Here is a 16,265-nt window from a genome sequence, read left to right on the forward strand (position 1 = left end):
CATTGTGGGTATCCTGAAATCCTGACTGGCTGGGGTGTCTCCAGGACCAGGTTTGGGAACCACTGGCATATTGATAACCTTGCACTTCCACAGAGACTAGGAGCTCTAAAGCACAGCATTTCCCAAATTCAGTCCTGGAGTCCCCCCTTGCCAGTCAGGTTTTCAGGATATCCACAGTGAATGTGCATAAATTTGATTTGCATACACTGCGTCCATTATATGCAAATCTCTTTCATGTATATTAATTGTGGATATCCTGAAAACCTGACTGGCAAGGGGGACTCCAGGACCGGACTTGGGAAACACTGGTTTAGGATACCTGAAGGCACACCAGGTTCAGTCTTCACAATTGCACACCATAGATTTACTTCAAATGACATCTTCTATAACATAAGAAGTTGTACTTTAAAATACTATGCACGGGACAGCCCTCACAGTCAAACTGTGGCCCAAAACGTTAGGTAGGAGGTGATCCACCGAGGTGGATGAACAGTAACTCCCACAAAAAAATCGATACCTAGAGGAAAGTGGGCAGTGGACCAATGACTCCAGGGAGACGGGACACTGATGTACAAAGTACCACTTTATTCACAGACTCGACACAGTACTGTGTTTCGGCCACAGTCCTGCCTCAGGAGTCTTAAATGATTCTGGTACTAGGAATCAATCTGGAGGTTAGGACATAGGAATCAGTCTGAAGGTTAAATGGTCTTAAAAAAGACCCTTGAAGATTTGTAACGCGTCTGTAAAAACGTCCTAACCTCCAGTCTGTGAATAAAGTTAGGTACCATTGACTGAACTCTCCCCTATACAAAAGATACACCTTACTGGAGAAATCAGGGTACCCTATCAAGCAGTCTGTTTTCCTTTTTCTTCAGGGGAGGGGGGGGGGCCTACAGAAATCAAGCAAATGAGAAAACTTTATATCTGAATTATAGTGATGATAGAAGACCAGTTTCAACATGATAAACTCTCCCAGCATTTGTAACAGTAATAAAGTAACTGAATGTAAAGACAATCAACTTGCATACAGAACCACGTCAAACTAGCTTACACAAGTTGTTCTAAACCAAGTCATATATCGAAATGGGAGGAAAAAGACAAATACATTAATTGATAAATTAGATGTACCTACAAATAATGAAGACATTTGAAAAGAAGCAAAATAAAAACTTAAAAAAGGGAGTTTTTTTTAAAGACACTTGCTCAGCAGTGAGTCAGCTGTAACCTAGAGGGCAACAGGCTGAGCATCTGAAGTCTTTATCCTCCCGTTTCGATACATTACTTGGGGCCCCTGTTTACAAAGGTGCGCTAGCGTTTTTTTTACCGTGCACTAACCATATGCATGCCCGTTACATTCCTATGGGTATCTACACAGCGCGCACTAATTTTTAGTGCACACTAAAAACGCTAGTGAGCCTTTGTAAACAGAGCCCTTGGCGGTTCAGAATAAAAGTAATTAAGCAAATTGTCCCTCAGGCATTAGCAATGGAATGCTTGACCTGTGTGCAGGATTACTCTAATCATGTTATGCTTTTAAGCCCTGATCTTGCACTTGGTCTAAACTGCAGCATGATATAGGGAGCAGATAAAAGTGAGAGTGGCAAGTACTGTAGAGCTTTTATTTTGCTTTCAACTGGGCTCTGTTTTTACGTTGGGATGAAGCAAAATTTATGTCTGAACTCTTTAATCACAAAGAACATCTGCTCCTCTGACTTGATCGCATAGCAGCTTGGAAATATTTGCTCTGACACCTCCCCAATGATCATTTCCAGACAGATGGATGAGTTGTCATAGTTTATGAGTTGATATCCTTCAATGGCTCCTCAGCACTACAGAGCCAACTATAACAGAAGTAAAAAGCTTTCAACTAAGGCTCAAATATCCACCTCAGCTAGGGCCAGATTTATGTACGAGTTAGACTGGCTACAGTTTAGAGCACCATTATTATTATTATTATTATTATTATTATTTTAATAATAATAATAAGCTCTTTTATGAATTGTAGTATCATAAGCATGGTAAACTATTAAACCTAAATTTTACTTCCTACTTAATCCTCTTAAATGTTACAGCTTAGGGGGGTCAAAATACACATAAATCCAGCCCTGACCTTAGCATTTCAAGGCCATCACACAGATAACTATGTTATCACTGGAGCCAAAAATAAACATCCAAACTGGTGTAAAATTGCTTTCCAGCTTTTACAAAAATCTTTATCTGTATACCACAGCCATGCTTAGGGCAAACAGTTTGACAGGGAATGTTCACACAATACTTCAATATTTTTCAGACTAAACACATTATAATTCACCTTTAATCGTACAAAATTATATTTCCTTTAAATCTTTACTTTAAAAATATTTTAAAAACTACACAGATCACTCGTTTGGCATCTTTATAAGGATTTCCTCTCCTAAAATTGGATCCGAGTTGATAAGAATTCACTGTAATTTCTTTTAAGTTGTCTAGTCAGAGGGCTACCTCTAAGAAGGTTCTACACATCTGCCCAGTTGAAAGATTTATTTATTTAATGATTTCACATTTGGTTTTTAAATGCAGCATTGAACAAATTCTAGGTAGCCTACCAAAAAAAAGAAAAAAAAAACCAACCACAAAACAAACAAACAAAAACAAAAAAAACCCCACAAAACATCCCAGGGCAGTGATTTTGGAGGGTGTAGCTGGCTTTTTTAAAAATCTTGTTTAAGCTTCAGCCTTTTGAACTACAGTGTAGGCAAAAATTAGGTTTTCACAAGACATTCAAAAGGGTAAAAGTGCGTAAAGCACATACTTATCGACAAGCAAGCTTGGGGCTTATCTCATAATGGTATTTCGTCTAGCAAAACCCCATAACAGGAAAATTAAAATACACACAACCCTAACGTACACAAAATAGAGTATCTCAGATGGACAAAAAACACTTCCAAGTACTGACATGCTACTTAAATAAGAAACAAAGCAGACAATCTGGAATATCTGTGCAGATATACATGTCATTGAAACAAAATGTGCAGGTCATTTAGAGATAAAAACAAATTCTCTGATGTGTAGTGCTTTATTCTTTCCTAAGAAAAATGTAGAAGTGGTTTATTTTAACGTGGCTTGAAATCACCTAGCGGGGCATCTTTCTGCCGATTGAAGAGATGAGGGACCATGTGTCAGTACAAACTAAACTGTTAGGGAGGACTGATAGAAAGTTTAATTGCGTTGCTGTTTAGAGTCTACTAGGTTAAATATACAGGTGGACAAGGCTGGAGACTAGTGACATTACAAAGTGTTAAAAATCCCCCCCCCCCTTCCCAATTAATCCACTGTACCAACAATACAAAGACAGGAGCAATGATGGCAGTTTACTTTATGCTGTCCATGGGTGGCATGCAAACATGTTAGAAAACAGAAAGGGCGTCAGTTCTGACTTTTAAAGTATTCTGAGAATTTCTCAATACGAAAAACAAGAGAACTGCAAATCAAAGGACCGACTAGCCTGCTCATTACGACATGGTGCCAGCTTGCCACCTTAACAAAGGTACACACTTTATACAATGATCACATTATGAGCAGTGGATTTCCACACAGTGCCCTTTCAATAGTCCTGTCTCAAGGCACTTGTGAAGATAATGTGGTGAAGTACACATTCATTGCATCTGGTTACCTGGAGTAACCACACACATACAGGCAAACTAGTTATGCTTTCTGCAAAGCAGCAGATTTCATTGGTCTCCGTTTTCCCTTGTATTCACAGGTACCCATGCATTTCCACCACAACAGGTTTCCAAATGTGACAAACTGAAATTTCCTACATTTTGCATTTTATTTCCATTTTCCTTTACCTGTTTTGAGTATTTAACTTGCAATTCACTGGTTCTAACAACGAATGCAGTAAATGCAATGAGAATCTGAATTCAGAACAAAAATTCTAGTCAGATGGAATTATGGGAATCCTGTTTAAAGTTTGCGCAGTTGACCATTGATTGAGAAAGGGAAAACAACCTAAATATTAACATTTCCAAATACAACGTTGAAAATGTGCATACTGTATATAAATCTTTGATTTGTAAACCAGCCTTCGGTTCACTATTTTATGTTATTTCTTTTCACATCAGGATGTCTAAAATAGATTGCAGTAATTTCAAGCCTTGTTTGTAGCTGTATGTGCAACTTTTTTTCTGTTTTTTTTTTTTTTTTTTTAAAGAAGATAGGGGCTGTATGGCACTACAACATTTCATAAATTAAAAGTCCTTCGTTCTGTTTTTCTTCCCGAAAGCTAAACAGGAACGTAATTTTGCAATGAATGAGATGCAGATTTTTTTTTCTTTAAAGAGATTAAGTTTTGTTTGAACGTAAAGTGCAACAGTGCTGAAATTTTCCAAGTCTTTTCTCAATGCTTGGCTGTTCTCTATCACCACCTCCAGTGAGCAGGGTTGTTCTATCATGAACACTACCAGTTACCCAGTCACAGGATGAGTCTTCCGTTTACATCATGATCCTTTTATTCGCTATTTATCTGAAGACATCTTTAAGGGCTTAACTAATCCTTCCTCGTAGACCTTTAAGATAGCTTCACAAACAAATCTGTACTGACTCTGAAAGAGAAAAGAAGTTTTATTAATGAGAATGAATGGAAAAACTGAAAGAAAGAAAGGTACAAATCACCAAAATAGACCTGTTTGTTTACAATTGATTTTTAGATGTACAATAACACAACAAGAGCTAAGGTGCCTAAAAAAGAGACATTATCAGGCTTATTTTCGAAAGAGAAGGGCGCGCATCTTTCGACACAAATCGCAAGATGGGCGTCCTTCTCACAGGGTCGCCCAAATCGGCATAATCGAAAGCCGATTTTGGGCGTCCTCAACTGCCTTCTGTTGCGGGGACGACCAAAGTTCACGGGGGCATGTCGGAGGCGAAGGCGGGACTGGGGTGTGCCTAACACATGGGCGTCCTCAACCCATAATGGAAAAAAAGAAGGGCTTCCCTGACGAACACTTGGACGACTTTACCTGGTCCTTTTTTCCTTACGACCAAGCCACAAAAAGGTGCCCGAACTGACCAGATGATCACCGGAGGGAATCGGGGATGACCTCCCCTTACTCCCCCCCCCCCCCCCAGTGGTCACTAACCCCCCTCCCACACAAAAAAAAAAATTAAAAATTTTTTTTCCAGCCTCTATGCCAGCCTCAAATATCATACCCAGCTCCATGACAGCAGTATGCAGGTCCCTGGAGAAGTTTTAGTGGGTGCAGTGCACTTCAGGCAGGCGGACCGAGGTCCATCCTCCCCCCACCTGTTACACTTGTGGTGGTAAATGTGAGCCCTTCAAAACCCACCAGAAACCCACTGTACACATGTAGGTGCCCCCCTTCACCTCTTAGGGCTATGGTAGTGGCGTACAGTTGTGGGAAGTGGGTTTGGGGGGGGGGGTTGGGGGGCTCAGCACACAAGGTAAGCACAAGGGAGCTATGCACCTGGGAGCAGTTTCTGAAGTCCACTGCAGTGCCCCCTAGGGTGCCCGGTTGGTGTCTTGGAATGTCAGGGGGACCAGTGCACTATGAATGCTGGCTCCTCCCACGACCAAATGGCTTGGATTTGGTCGTTTTTGAGATGGGCGTCCTCGGTTTCCATTATCGCCGAAAATCGGGGACGACCACATCTAAGGACGACCATCTCTAAGGTTGACATAAATTTCGCAATTTGGCCATGTCCAACTGTATTATCGAAACGAAAGATGAACGCCCATCTTGTTTCGATAATACGGGTTTCCCCGCCCCTTTGCCGGGATGCCCTGCGGGGATGTCCTCAGGAAAACTTGGGTGTCCCTTTCGATTATGCCCCTCTATATCACCTTATGAGATTTACTAAGGGACCCTTTTACTTTAGCTGCGTAAACGTCTACGCACGCCAAAATGGAGTTACCACCTGGCTCTTCCCGTAATTTTATTTTTGGCGTGCGTCTGACAAATAATTTTTATTTTCGGACACGTGTATCGGATGCACACCAAGTGGCATTTGACGTGTGTAGATCATTACTGCCGGTTACCGTGTGAGACTTTAAGTGAACGGCTGACGGTACGGTCTCCAATCCAAAATGGATGTGCAGCAATTTCTTTTTGCCGCACGTCCATTTTCGGCAAAAATTAAAAAAAGGAATTTTTGCAGGTGCACTGAAAAATGATTCTGCGCACGCCCAAAACACTACCGCAGGCCATTTTTCAGCACACCTTAGTAAAATGACCTCTAAGTTCTCTGCTGGAAGTACAGGTTTGGTTACCTTAACAATGTAAAGACTCAAAGGATTAATCTTGGGAAAAATTAAGGTATTTTGAAGAAAAGCAGCAAAGCTCCTACAAGAAAATAGAGCACGTAAACAAACTATTTGCAGAATCTGGAAAAACTTGAAAATTTCACAAGAGAAAAGCAAAAGGAGACATGATGGTATACTTGCAATATGTCAGTATTTAAGAAAGTCATACATAGGTTTTAGGGATGTGCACATGAAAGAAAAATTGTTAGTTTTTGTTTTTTTCTTTTCGCAAATGTTTCTAATTTTCTGGTATTTTTTTTTTTAAACTTACATATCAGTTTTGATGGGGAATTTGTAGTGTGTGGTAAATCAATTTAACATTCATTAATGTCTGCTAAGTCATTTAGGGGTCCTTTTATTAAGGTGTGTGGAAAAATGGTCTGATGTAATATAGACACGTGTTTTGGACACGCGCAGAATGATTTTTCAACGCACCTGCAAAAAATGCCTTTTTAAAATTTTTTGCCGAAAATGGACATGCGGCAAAATGAAAATTGCCACGCGTCCTTTTTGGGTCTGAGACCTTACCGCCAGCCAGTGACCTAGTGGTAAAATCTCATGCAGTAACCGGGTGGTAATGACCTACATGCATCAAATGCCACTTGGCGCGCCCCCAATACATGCGTCCGAAAATAAAAATTAATTTTCGGACGCGTGTATCGGATGCGCGCCAAAAATGAAATTACCACAAGAACCACGCAGTAGCCGAGCGGTAACTCCATTTTGGCGTGTGTTGGGCACACATAGACGCTTACGCTGCTTAGTAAAAGGGCCCCTTAGGGGGAAGTCATGAAGGTGCAGTAGAAGATCGTCTTTTATCATACCCTGATGTACTATGGGATTCGGCAACCACTGGTACCACAGGTTGCTGAATCCAGGGTCAAGAGAATAATGCTGCTTGTGAGCCACCATGAGGCAGAATTATTCCCACTGTCTTGGAGCATCAGGCCGCAAAGCCATGGCCCAAAGCTCCTGGGCTGGCACAGCAGGAACCTCTCAGCTTCCGGACCCCCTGACAAGCCTCTTCTGGCAAACAACCAGCCAACCCTCCACTCCCCCTACCTCTAAGGTAGCCCTTGCTTCCACCCTCCTTCCCAAAAGGCTACCTGCACTCACTGGTTTTCTGGTGGGTGTCTTCAAAGTTCTGGGGAGTTTTCAGGTAGGAAACAGGCCCAGTTGTTCTTGTCCAGTCCGGAACCAGCTTTAAAATAGCGAAACTATTGCTAGGGGTCATATTTTCATATAAGGAAATGATTTCTTGTATGGAAATATGACCCTAGCAGTAGTTGCACAAGACTACCATTAGGGGCACCATTTTGAAGCTGGCAACAGACTAGGCAGCTGCGACCGGGCCTTGTTCCTGCCTGAAGCCCTCCCCATCTGGACACCCCAAAGACCTCCTCCAGACCACCAATAAGGGAAATGTAGCCCTTTGGGGGTGAGGGCTAACTTAGAGGGGGGTAGGCGGACCTTGTGCCAGGGGACTTAAGTCAGGGGGGGGGGGGCAGTGGCCTTGAAGCCAGGGGGAAGCCTGCTTGCCAGTGCATTGGGCCGCTGCATTGCAGCCCGATGCTCCCAGCCAGTGAAATAACCCCAGCAAAAAGCTGGGGTTATTTTACTGTGATTTTGGGCCCTAATGGGACTTGCAGAATACCACCACAAGTTGCATTTGGGTAAATAGTAGTAGTAGTAGTAGTATTTGCAGCCCAGATGGTACCACCTCGTGTCCTGCAAACTAGTGGAACTACGAGACACCACATGGGACCTATCCTCAGAAAGTTTAGTCACTTTAGACTCTCCCAAATCATTGACCAGTTTTTACCCCTAAAAGACAACTGACTAAGATGCACCTCAGAAGCCACATCCGCTGACCAATGCCTAACCCACAATAAATGGCATTCTACCACTGTGAAGGCCAAGTTCTTAGCAAAAGCCCACATCAAGTCATACAGAGTGTCTTCCAGAAACACTGTACCCATCTCCAGATTCACAACATCAACCAAAGCCTCCAAGGCCGAGACCTCAAAGGACCTTTTCAAAAGAGTTTCCATACTTTGGGATGCAGTGGATCTTTAAACGTAGCCCCATCTCCTACTGGAATAGCTGTATTTTTTGTTGCTGCTGTAACTAAGGTGTCCACCTTAGGCAAACAAAACCTTTCCAGATCCTCCGTAGGCAGTTGGTTTAGCCTGACCATAGCTCTACCAATTCTCAGAGGTGTGGACAGGGGAGAGGTTTTGTATTTTGCTCAGTACAAGAGGAAATTCAATTCTGTTTCTATTTTCCCAGTCCTGAACTGCAGGCGCACTCTGGATTCCTGGGGTTTCCAGTTCAGTTTTTGTCTGCACATTTCTAATTTGCAGTCCCTTCTTCTGTATTTGGTAGGGGGGTTCTGTGAGTTCTGCATGTGTGACAGAGGGAAGGGGGGGGGGGGGGGATTCTGCTAGTTTCTGTGTAGACATCTGTAGCTGTCCTGCTTGCTCTGTTTTCACAGTAAAGGTGTATTGGTGTTCTACAGTATGGTGTAAAATTTGTAGCACTGGGTGGTGTGAGAGGTCCTGGCAGTGCTGTTATAGCACGAGTTTTGTTATGGGCTGTAAGTAGTTTTTTGCAGGGTTTTGTATTACTTCATTATGTCAAATTATGCTTTTACAGGATCATTCTTTAAGGGGATGGGAAGGTCATAGAGGGTTCCTTTTTTTATTCCTGAAATTTTCATGTTTCAAAGAAATAGGTTTGCCCAGAAATATAAAATAAAATGAAAAAAAAAAAAATAAATACAAGAAAAAAAAGGATATAGGAAACACTTATTATATTAACATGTTTACCCAAGTCCCCAATATAAAAGTGGGGAGACTAGAAAGCTGAAGGAGATGATAATTCCATATCAACCAAGAAACAATAACTAAAGAAACTGTTGGCAAAGGATGTAATAAATCAATTAAATGCTGTGCATGATCTACATTAAACTGTTAAATCATATAAATGGACCACGTAATATCTAAGTAACATTTTTCTTAGAATCCGGAAAAAAATCTTAATTGCTTTGGGTCCCAACTCCCATATTTAATCAAACACTTAGCAGGAAATCATAAGAACCAGTGGCGTAGGAAGGGAGGGGGCGGTCCATCCCGGGTGCACGCCGCTGGGGGGGTGTTGGCTCCGCTGGTTCCCTGCTCCCTCTGTCCCGGAACAGGTTACTTCCTGTTTCGGGGCAGAGAGAGCAAGGAACCAGCGGAGCCGACGCAGCTCCCAGAGACGTGCACTTGGGGGCGGATCGGCCCTCTCGCCCGCCCCTCGTATCCTAATTGAAGAATGCGCTCTGGAGGGGGGAGGGTGCGCGCCGAGTGGGGGGGGGGGGCGCAGTGGCGACCTGCCCCTGGTGTCAGCCGTCCTCGCTTCGGCACTGATAAGAACTGCCCACAAATGGACAGAACTTCACCTCAATGCAAGAAGTAATTTTTGTTTAGCCTGAGTCTGTAGAGACATCAGGAAAAAGCCAAACTATATCCCCAAAGCAGGAACAGGTAAAAGTAAAGCCATAGTACAGAGTTGTTATCAGTCTCAAAAACAAATGTCACCAGCAAAGTTGCCCAATTTTGAATATCCTCCACAGATGTTTCCAAGAGATTTGTCAAACAAACTATCCGGGGAAATTCTCTCCCAGAAATCCCCTGCTCCTACATCTTCCTCTTTCTTTCTATATGGGAGAGAGAGAAAACGTTTTGGAAAGGAGGGATAGCCACATCTGGTAATCCAAGAATTTCCGATAGGAACTTCTTGAATAATTCCTTAGGAGACATGGTAGAACGAGGGACGTTCAGGATGCTCAGGTTCAATTTTCAAGGCTCTCCAACCTGTTACGCAGCACCATACTGTCCTTAATTATTCCAACTTTTACCTCTTGGACAGATGTTAATTGCTGCTCCAGTGCTTTTACTTGGTTGTCATGCCCTGAGACAATTCCTTCCAAGTTGTTAAAATGATCATCCAGCCTCTCCACGACTCCTGCCATATGACCCACTTTGCCGCTCGTAGCTTTCTCCAAGGATAGTAAAGCTGCCCATATCATATCCAGCATTATCACTGCAGGTTTCTTCAACTTCAACAAAGGGTGAGAGGCAGAGGGTTTAATCAGGCGAGAGTGAGAAAAGCCCGAAACATTAATACTGCTACTGATAGTGTGTACATTCCCTCCTCTTGCCAGCTCTGACCTGGTTGGGAACTCTCAGCATTTCCAAGGTCAGAAGGATCTTACTCAATGCTAGCGTCAAATGAGCATACATCTGTAGCACCAGCCATTAAGCTCAACGCCAATAGATGTTGAATCTCCAGCTCAGGAAGGGGCTCAAAGTTGTCTCAATTCTTGTCTCTGCTCCTTCACGAGGTGCAGCACCAAGGTTCATTCTTGACGCAGACAGCGACAAATCCAACTGCCTTATAAGCTGCGGGATCAATGCAAGGAAGGCAAAGGTAAGACCTTGTTTTTCCCCTTCTTTACCAAGTAAACAGATTAAAGGAAAAAGACCAGTCTCAAACACAATGGGAGCAGATAGTAGTGGTGTCATGCAGCCTGTGCCATCTTGAACTGCTGCCTCCCCCGGATGAGATTTTTAAGGGCTTGAGCCCTGATTCCTTTAAGCACATAGTAATATTTATTTATTACTCATAGGTGCATATATAAGTACATAAGTATTGCCATACTAGGACAAACCAAAGGTCCACAAGCCCAGCATCCTGTTTCCAACAGTGGCCTATCCAGGTCACAAATACCTGGCAAGATCCCCAAAAAAGTACAAAACATTTTATGCTGCTTATCCCAGAAATAGTGGATTTTCCCCAAGTCCAATTTAATAATGGTCTATGGACATTTCCTTTAGGAAGCTGTCCAAACCTTTTTTAAACTCTGCTAAGCTAACTGCCTTTACCACATTTTCTGACAACAAATTCCAGAGTTGAATTACACGTTGAGTGAAGAAATATTTTCTCTGATTCGTTTTAAATTTACTACTTTGTAGCTTCATCGCATGCCCCCTAGTCCTAGTATTTTTGGAAACAGTAAGCAAAAATTCACGCCTACCCATTCCACTCCACTCATTATTTTGTAGGCCTCTATCATATCTCCCCTCAGCCGCCTTTTCTCCAAGCTGAAGAGCCCTAGCCGCTTTAGCCTTTCCTCAGAGGGAAGTTGTCCCATCCCCTTTTATCATTTTCACTGCCCTTCTCTGCACCTTTTCTAATTCCACTATATCTTTTTTGAGATGTGGCGTCCAGAATTGAATACAATATTCGAGGTGCGGTCGCACCATGGAGCGATACAAAGGCATTATAATGTTCTCATTTTTGTTTTCTATTCCTTTCCTAATAATATCTAACATTCTATTTGCTTTCTTAGCCACCGCAGCACACTGAGCAGAAGGTTTCAACATATCATCGACGATGACACCTAGGTCCCTTTCTTGGTCGGTGATTCCTAACATGGAACCTTGCATGACGTAGCTATAATTCAGGTTCCTCTTTCCCACATGCATCACATTGAAACTATCATTTCCTTTTCTCTCCTACCTATTTCCTTCTCATATAGTAACACAGTAAATGACGGCAGATAAAGACCTGTACAGTCCATCCAGTCTGCCCAACAAGATAAACTCATTTTACACAGTATGTGATACTTTTTATGTATACCAGAGTTTCATTTGTCCTTGCCTTTCTCAGGAAACAGACCGTAGAAGTCTGCCCAGCACTGTTTTGAAATAAGTTCTGAAGCTAACATCGAAGCCCCTTAAAATTTACACTCCAGCCCATCCCTATCTATTCAGTCACGATCAGGGCGTAGACCGTAGAAGTCTGCCCAGCTCCCGTTTTGTTGTACTTATTTGTACCTGGGGCAATGGAGGGTTAAGTGACTTCCCAGAGTCACAAGGAGCTGCCTGTGCCTGAAGTGGGAATCAAACTCAGTTCCTCAGTTCCCCAGGACCAAAGTCCACCACCCTAACCACTAGGCCACTTCTTTCAATTTCTGGACTTAAAAAAAAAAAAAAAAGAAAAGCATTCACAAACACCCCTGTGCAGATAGCATTACAATATTGTGGTTATAGGTACAGCACACGATACTTACAGGCGTTTGTATCATCATAGCCCTCTGGTCTCTCATAGTTCTAACGATGTCCAGTGGATAAACTGGCTGATTGCATTCTATCAGACACATAGCAGTTTCCATTGTGATTAGAACGCCAGTCCGTCCAATTCCAGCACTGAAAGATACAAAGATGTGAGACCAAGCTTCTTACTCAAATGATTCTTGCAATGTTTTTCCACTACTAATACTCTTAACACTGCCTTCTATAGAGAAATGAAAGGAGAGTGAAAGGAGAACGGGGGTCTATGGTGAAAGAAGACTGCATGGGAATTAAGTGGGAGGTGCACACCCTTCTCATGGAAGAAATGAATTCACTATTCACGTCTGTCACCTGTCCCAAGCTCACTACAAATTATTGAAGGGATAAGAGGAATGTAGTAGGCCACACATGAAGACTGTAATGAGAAATATGTCCCAGAGAAAATTTTCAAATCCTGCTCTAAGACATGCTGTAAATACATAATATGCTCTATATGTGCTCTTCTTGTGCTTATCATTAATCAAGGTGACAAAGTGCACAAAAATGATTTGAATCAATGACAACAACCCTAATGTCTCACATACCACCAGGTATTTCAAGGTGCATATCAGACCTAGCTGGCTATAAAAACAAAAATTGTTATAACAGCCGACTTTCATGCTTTCTACTTTTAAAATACATTTAAATAGTTTTATACCCAATATATATATCTAATGTACTTGGAGGGTCTGGAAAATGTCTCTGTAACTGAAGCATGGGGTGCGCATATACATCCTGCTGGCCATGGACAAACATGGCAGTCTGAGCCATCGACAAGTGAAGAGCAGCACTGTGGGATCTGAGGAGAGGAAGGGAGCAAGAGATACTCTGTGTGTGTTGAGGAGGAGACTATTGCAGGTCTCACGAGGCTGCCATGGGGATTCTTGGCAGCCATTTTGATGGAGGAACCTGAGGGGGTAGGAGTGACTGGGATAGCTCTTGCTCCGAAAAGGCCACTAGGCCATCAGGGAAGTTAAAGGTAGGCCAAGGGAGGGCTGGCTCAGCATCATCTGCTGTCCTCCGGGGAGGGGTGAGTAAGTAGCCAACCTGTTCAAGCCAAGTCTCTCAGGCTAATGATGAAAAAATGTACATCTGACAAAAAAAAGGGGGGGGGGGGGCATCTAAAGAAAGAAGATATAACCGATGTTCACGTGTTGAAAGAGAAGAGCAGTGAGGATCCGCTCATGGCCAAACTTGCTGGTAAAAAAAAATAGACTACTGGAGGTAGACCTGAATACAGACAATTTTTAAGTTCCATGGTATGTGCACATCAAGAAAAAAAGAAAATCTGCTAGAAAATAGCATTGTCGAGTAAATGGGTGCAGGATAGGCAATAGTATGAGTAGATATACTGGTTAATAGAATGTGAGTACCTTCTAGCTACGTAACGTACATAATAACAGTGATATGGTGTTAACTAGTTAGGAAAGCTGGTGAAAAGAACCACTGTGTGATGGAGAAAAACAAAAACGAAAAAAGCCAGTTGCGTGTTGATAGAGAAGCCGTCAGAGAAGATAAATAATATAAAGAAGTATCTATAGAAGAGTATCAAACAGACATTTGAATAAAAAAATACACAACTATAAGGGAATGAATCGAACTGACTTCAACATCAAAATGAAACTTACCTTGAAAAAGACCTTTAGCAAGAATCAGTTAGAAAGCTGAAAAAGTGTTACCCGCTTGAAAAGCTACTGAAGCGCAAGGAAGAGTGCAGTCCAAACAAGGGGTGATTTTTAACCGTCAAAAAAGAGCGCGAATTGTGAAGGAAATGACGTGGAAAAATTAACATAAGTCGCGTATTGAACTTAACATAACGACATAGTGAGTCCCTCATTATCATAAATAACGTCAAAATGTGAACACTGTATGGCTTACCGTGTAGGAAAAAAAGAAAATGGAAAGGAAGTATTGGATAGCCAATGTAAATGTCGGATTGAACAATCTCAAGTGATCTACGTTAAATTGGAAAAGTCCCCAAATATGGACAGTAGCTTAGCAGCATATTACAAACATGCTGATATCAACTAGCTGCAAAACTCTAATTGGAAAACATCAATCTAGCTCAACCATCATACACCTCCAGGTTTGGATAAACACACAAAGTAGCAAAAGTCATGCTGTCAACTGACTGTAAAGATAATATCACACTGACTCAACAGTCATACACCTTCAGGTTAAGACAATTGCACCATGTAGCAGTCTATCCACCAGGTCCAGACTTCCATTCCAGTCACCCGACTGATCTGTATCGCACAAAACGGACGATAAAATTAATGAACCTTACCCGGAGTGATGAACCATGGACTTGGTGCGGTACCAACCGACATCAAAGTGCGCCAAAGGAAACTCAAAAAAACACGCTTGTGCCTACTCAGCCTTATAAAACCCTGATTCAAAACAAGGCTCCAGAGGGTCATGAACTTGATGTGGTACAAACCGCCAAGGAAAACTGAAACTGCGCACATGCACAGTCTAATGAAACCCAGATAAAGAACAAGGCTCCAAAAGGTGAAACAACTTGCTTGTCATTAAGTGAATTGGCAGGTGACATCAAACATGAACTACCCTATAATCAAGTACAAAGACTAAAAACAACCAGAAAAATAAAAAATATATTAAAAAATACAATAAAAATAGTGAAGACTGGACATTAAAAAAAACGTTATGCACTCCATGGCTAGTAAAGAAATGTTGAAAACACAGGGCCCTGTTTACTAAGCATCGTTGTAAGTGCGCTTTTTAGCGCACGTTAAAAATTAGTGCACGTTAATGATAGAGACACCCATAGGAATATAATAGGTGTCTCTATCGTTAGTGTGCGCTAATTGTTAGGGACACAGTTCTTGTAATGGTCAAAATCAATATTCCAGTATAGATAATGTAACCGATTATATCTCCTCTGTTCTTCAGAAAAGGGCCAATATAAGTATTCTCCAGTTATCGTTGTATGTCTTTTATTTCTGATCAATGATTATTTACCAATTAGTACTCCTTCCATATCCTAAAGAAGAAGTTTGATCAAAATATTCACTTTATAATAGATCGCTACCTGGCGAGTTATCACATATTTCATTGGTCATAATTTTATTAAGTTGTTTGGTGCACAGCATCCATACGATATCTATCCACGTGTAAGATTGTCTTTATGTGATAATTGACTCTTTTAGTCCCAAGAATATGACCATTATTACAGCCACTTTTAATGCTTACTAACACATATCAAACATATAAACGGCAAGTGACCGACTTACCTGCAAATGCGCAGTAGAGACTTCCCTCTCTGTCCCGCCCTCGCGTCAAGACGTGATGACGTCAGAGGATGGAACAGAGAGGGAAATGGACGCTGCCGTTGCTGCTGGAGCCTGGAGACAAAGGAAGAACATCGCCGGCGCACCAACCTCCAACCCCCACCTCCCATCCCCGACGTCGCTGCTGCCGCTCCCCTCCGCATCGGGCCCCCTGCACTGACATGACAGTGCCTCTCACCTCCGTGTGGAAGCGCTGCAGGCAGCAGCAGAGCGATCTGCTGCTGCCTGCAGCGCTTTCACACGGAGGTGAGAGGTGCTCTCATGTCACTGCAGGGGACCCGGCACAGAGGGGGGAGGGAGTGGCGGCGATTACGTTCAGGAATTACATTATTTTGAATCTACAAACCCATGAAATCTAATACACTAATAATGAACTGCATTATAATTCATACTACTTAAAATCAAGAGTTTGGTTTAACAAAAAACCAATGCTTTCAGACATTTTCGGAAACTCAAACAATGTCTACAAGCCCTAAGTGATAGAGGTAACCC

At 42.2% G+C, this 16,265-nt stretch overlaps 1 protein-coding gene across 4 annotated transcripts in view; it reads right to left on the bottom strand.

Moving 5' to 3' along the window:
* Positions 1-2,605: 2,605 nt before the first annotated feature.
* PTPN4 (protein tyrosine phosphatase non-receptor type 4) overlaps positions 2,606-16,265 on the bottom strand; it is a 340,947-nt gene continuing 327,287 nt past the window's right edge. For all 4 annotated transcript variants that reach the window (XM_030209948.1, XM_030209949.1, XM_030209947.1 and 1 more), the window contains 2 exons: positions 12,423-12,558; positions 2,606-4,586 (listed from right to left, as the gene is read on the bottom strand). In XM_030209948.1, the coding sequence (XP_030065808.1) occupies positions 4,500-4,586; positions 12,423-12,558 (223 nt within the window). In that variant the 3' untranslated portion in view covers positions 2,606-4,499. The remainder of the gene's footprint in view (positions 4,587-12,422; positions 12,559-16,265) is intronic.

Source organism: Microcaecilia unicolor, chromosome 7 (assembly GCF_901765095.1).
Source record: "Microcaecilia unicolor chromosome 7, aMicUni1.1, whole genome shotgun sequence".
Taxonomy (NCBI): Eukaryota; Metazoa; Chordata; class Amphibia; order Gymnophiona; family Siphonopidae; genus Microcaecilia; species Microcaecilia unicolor.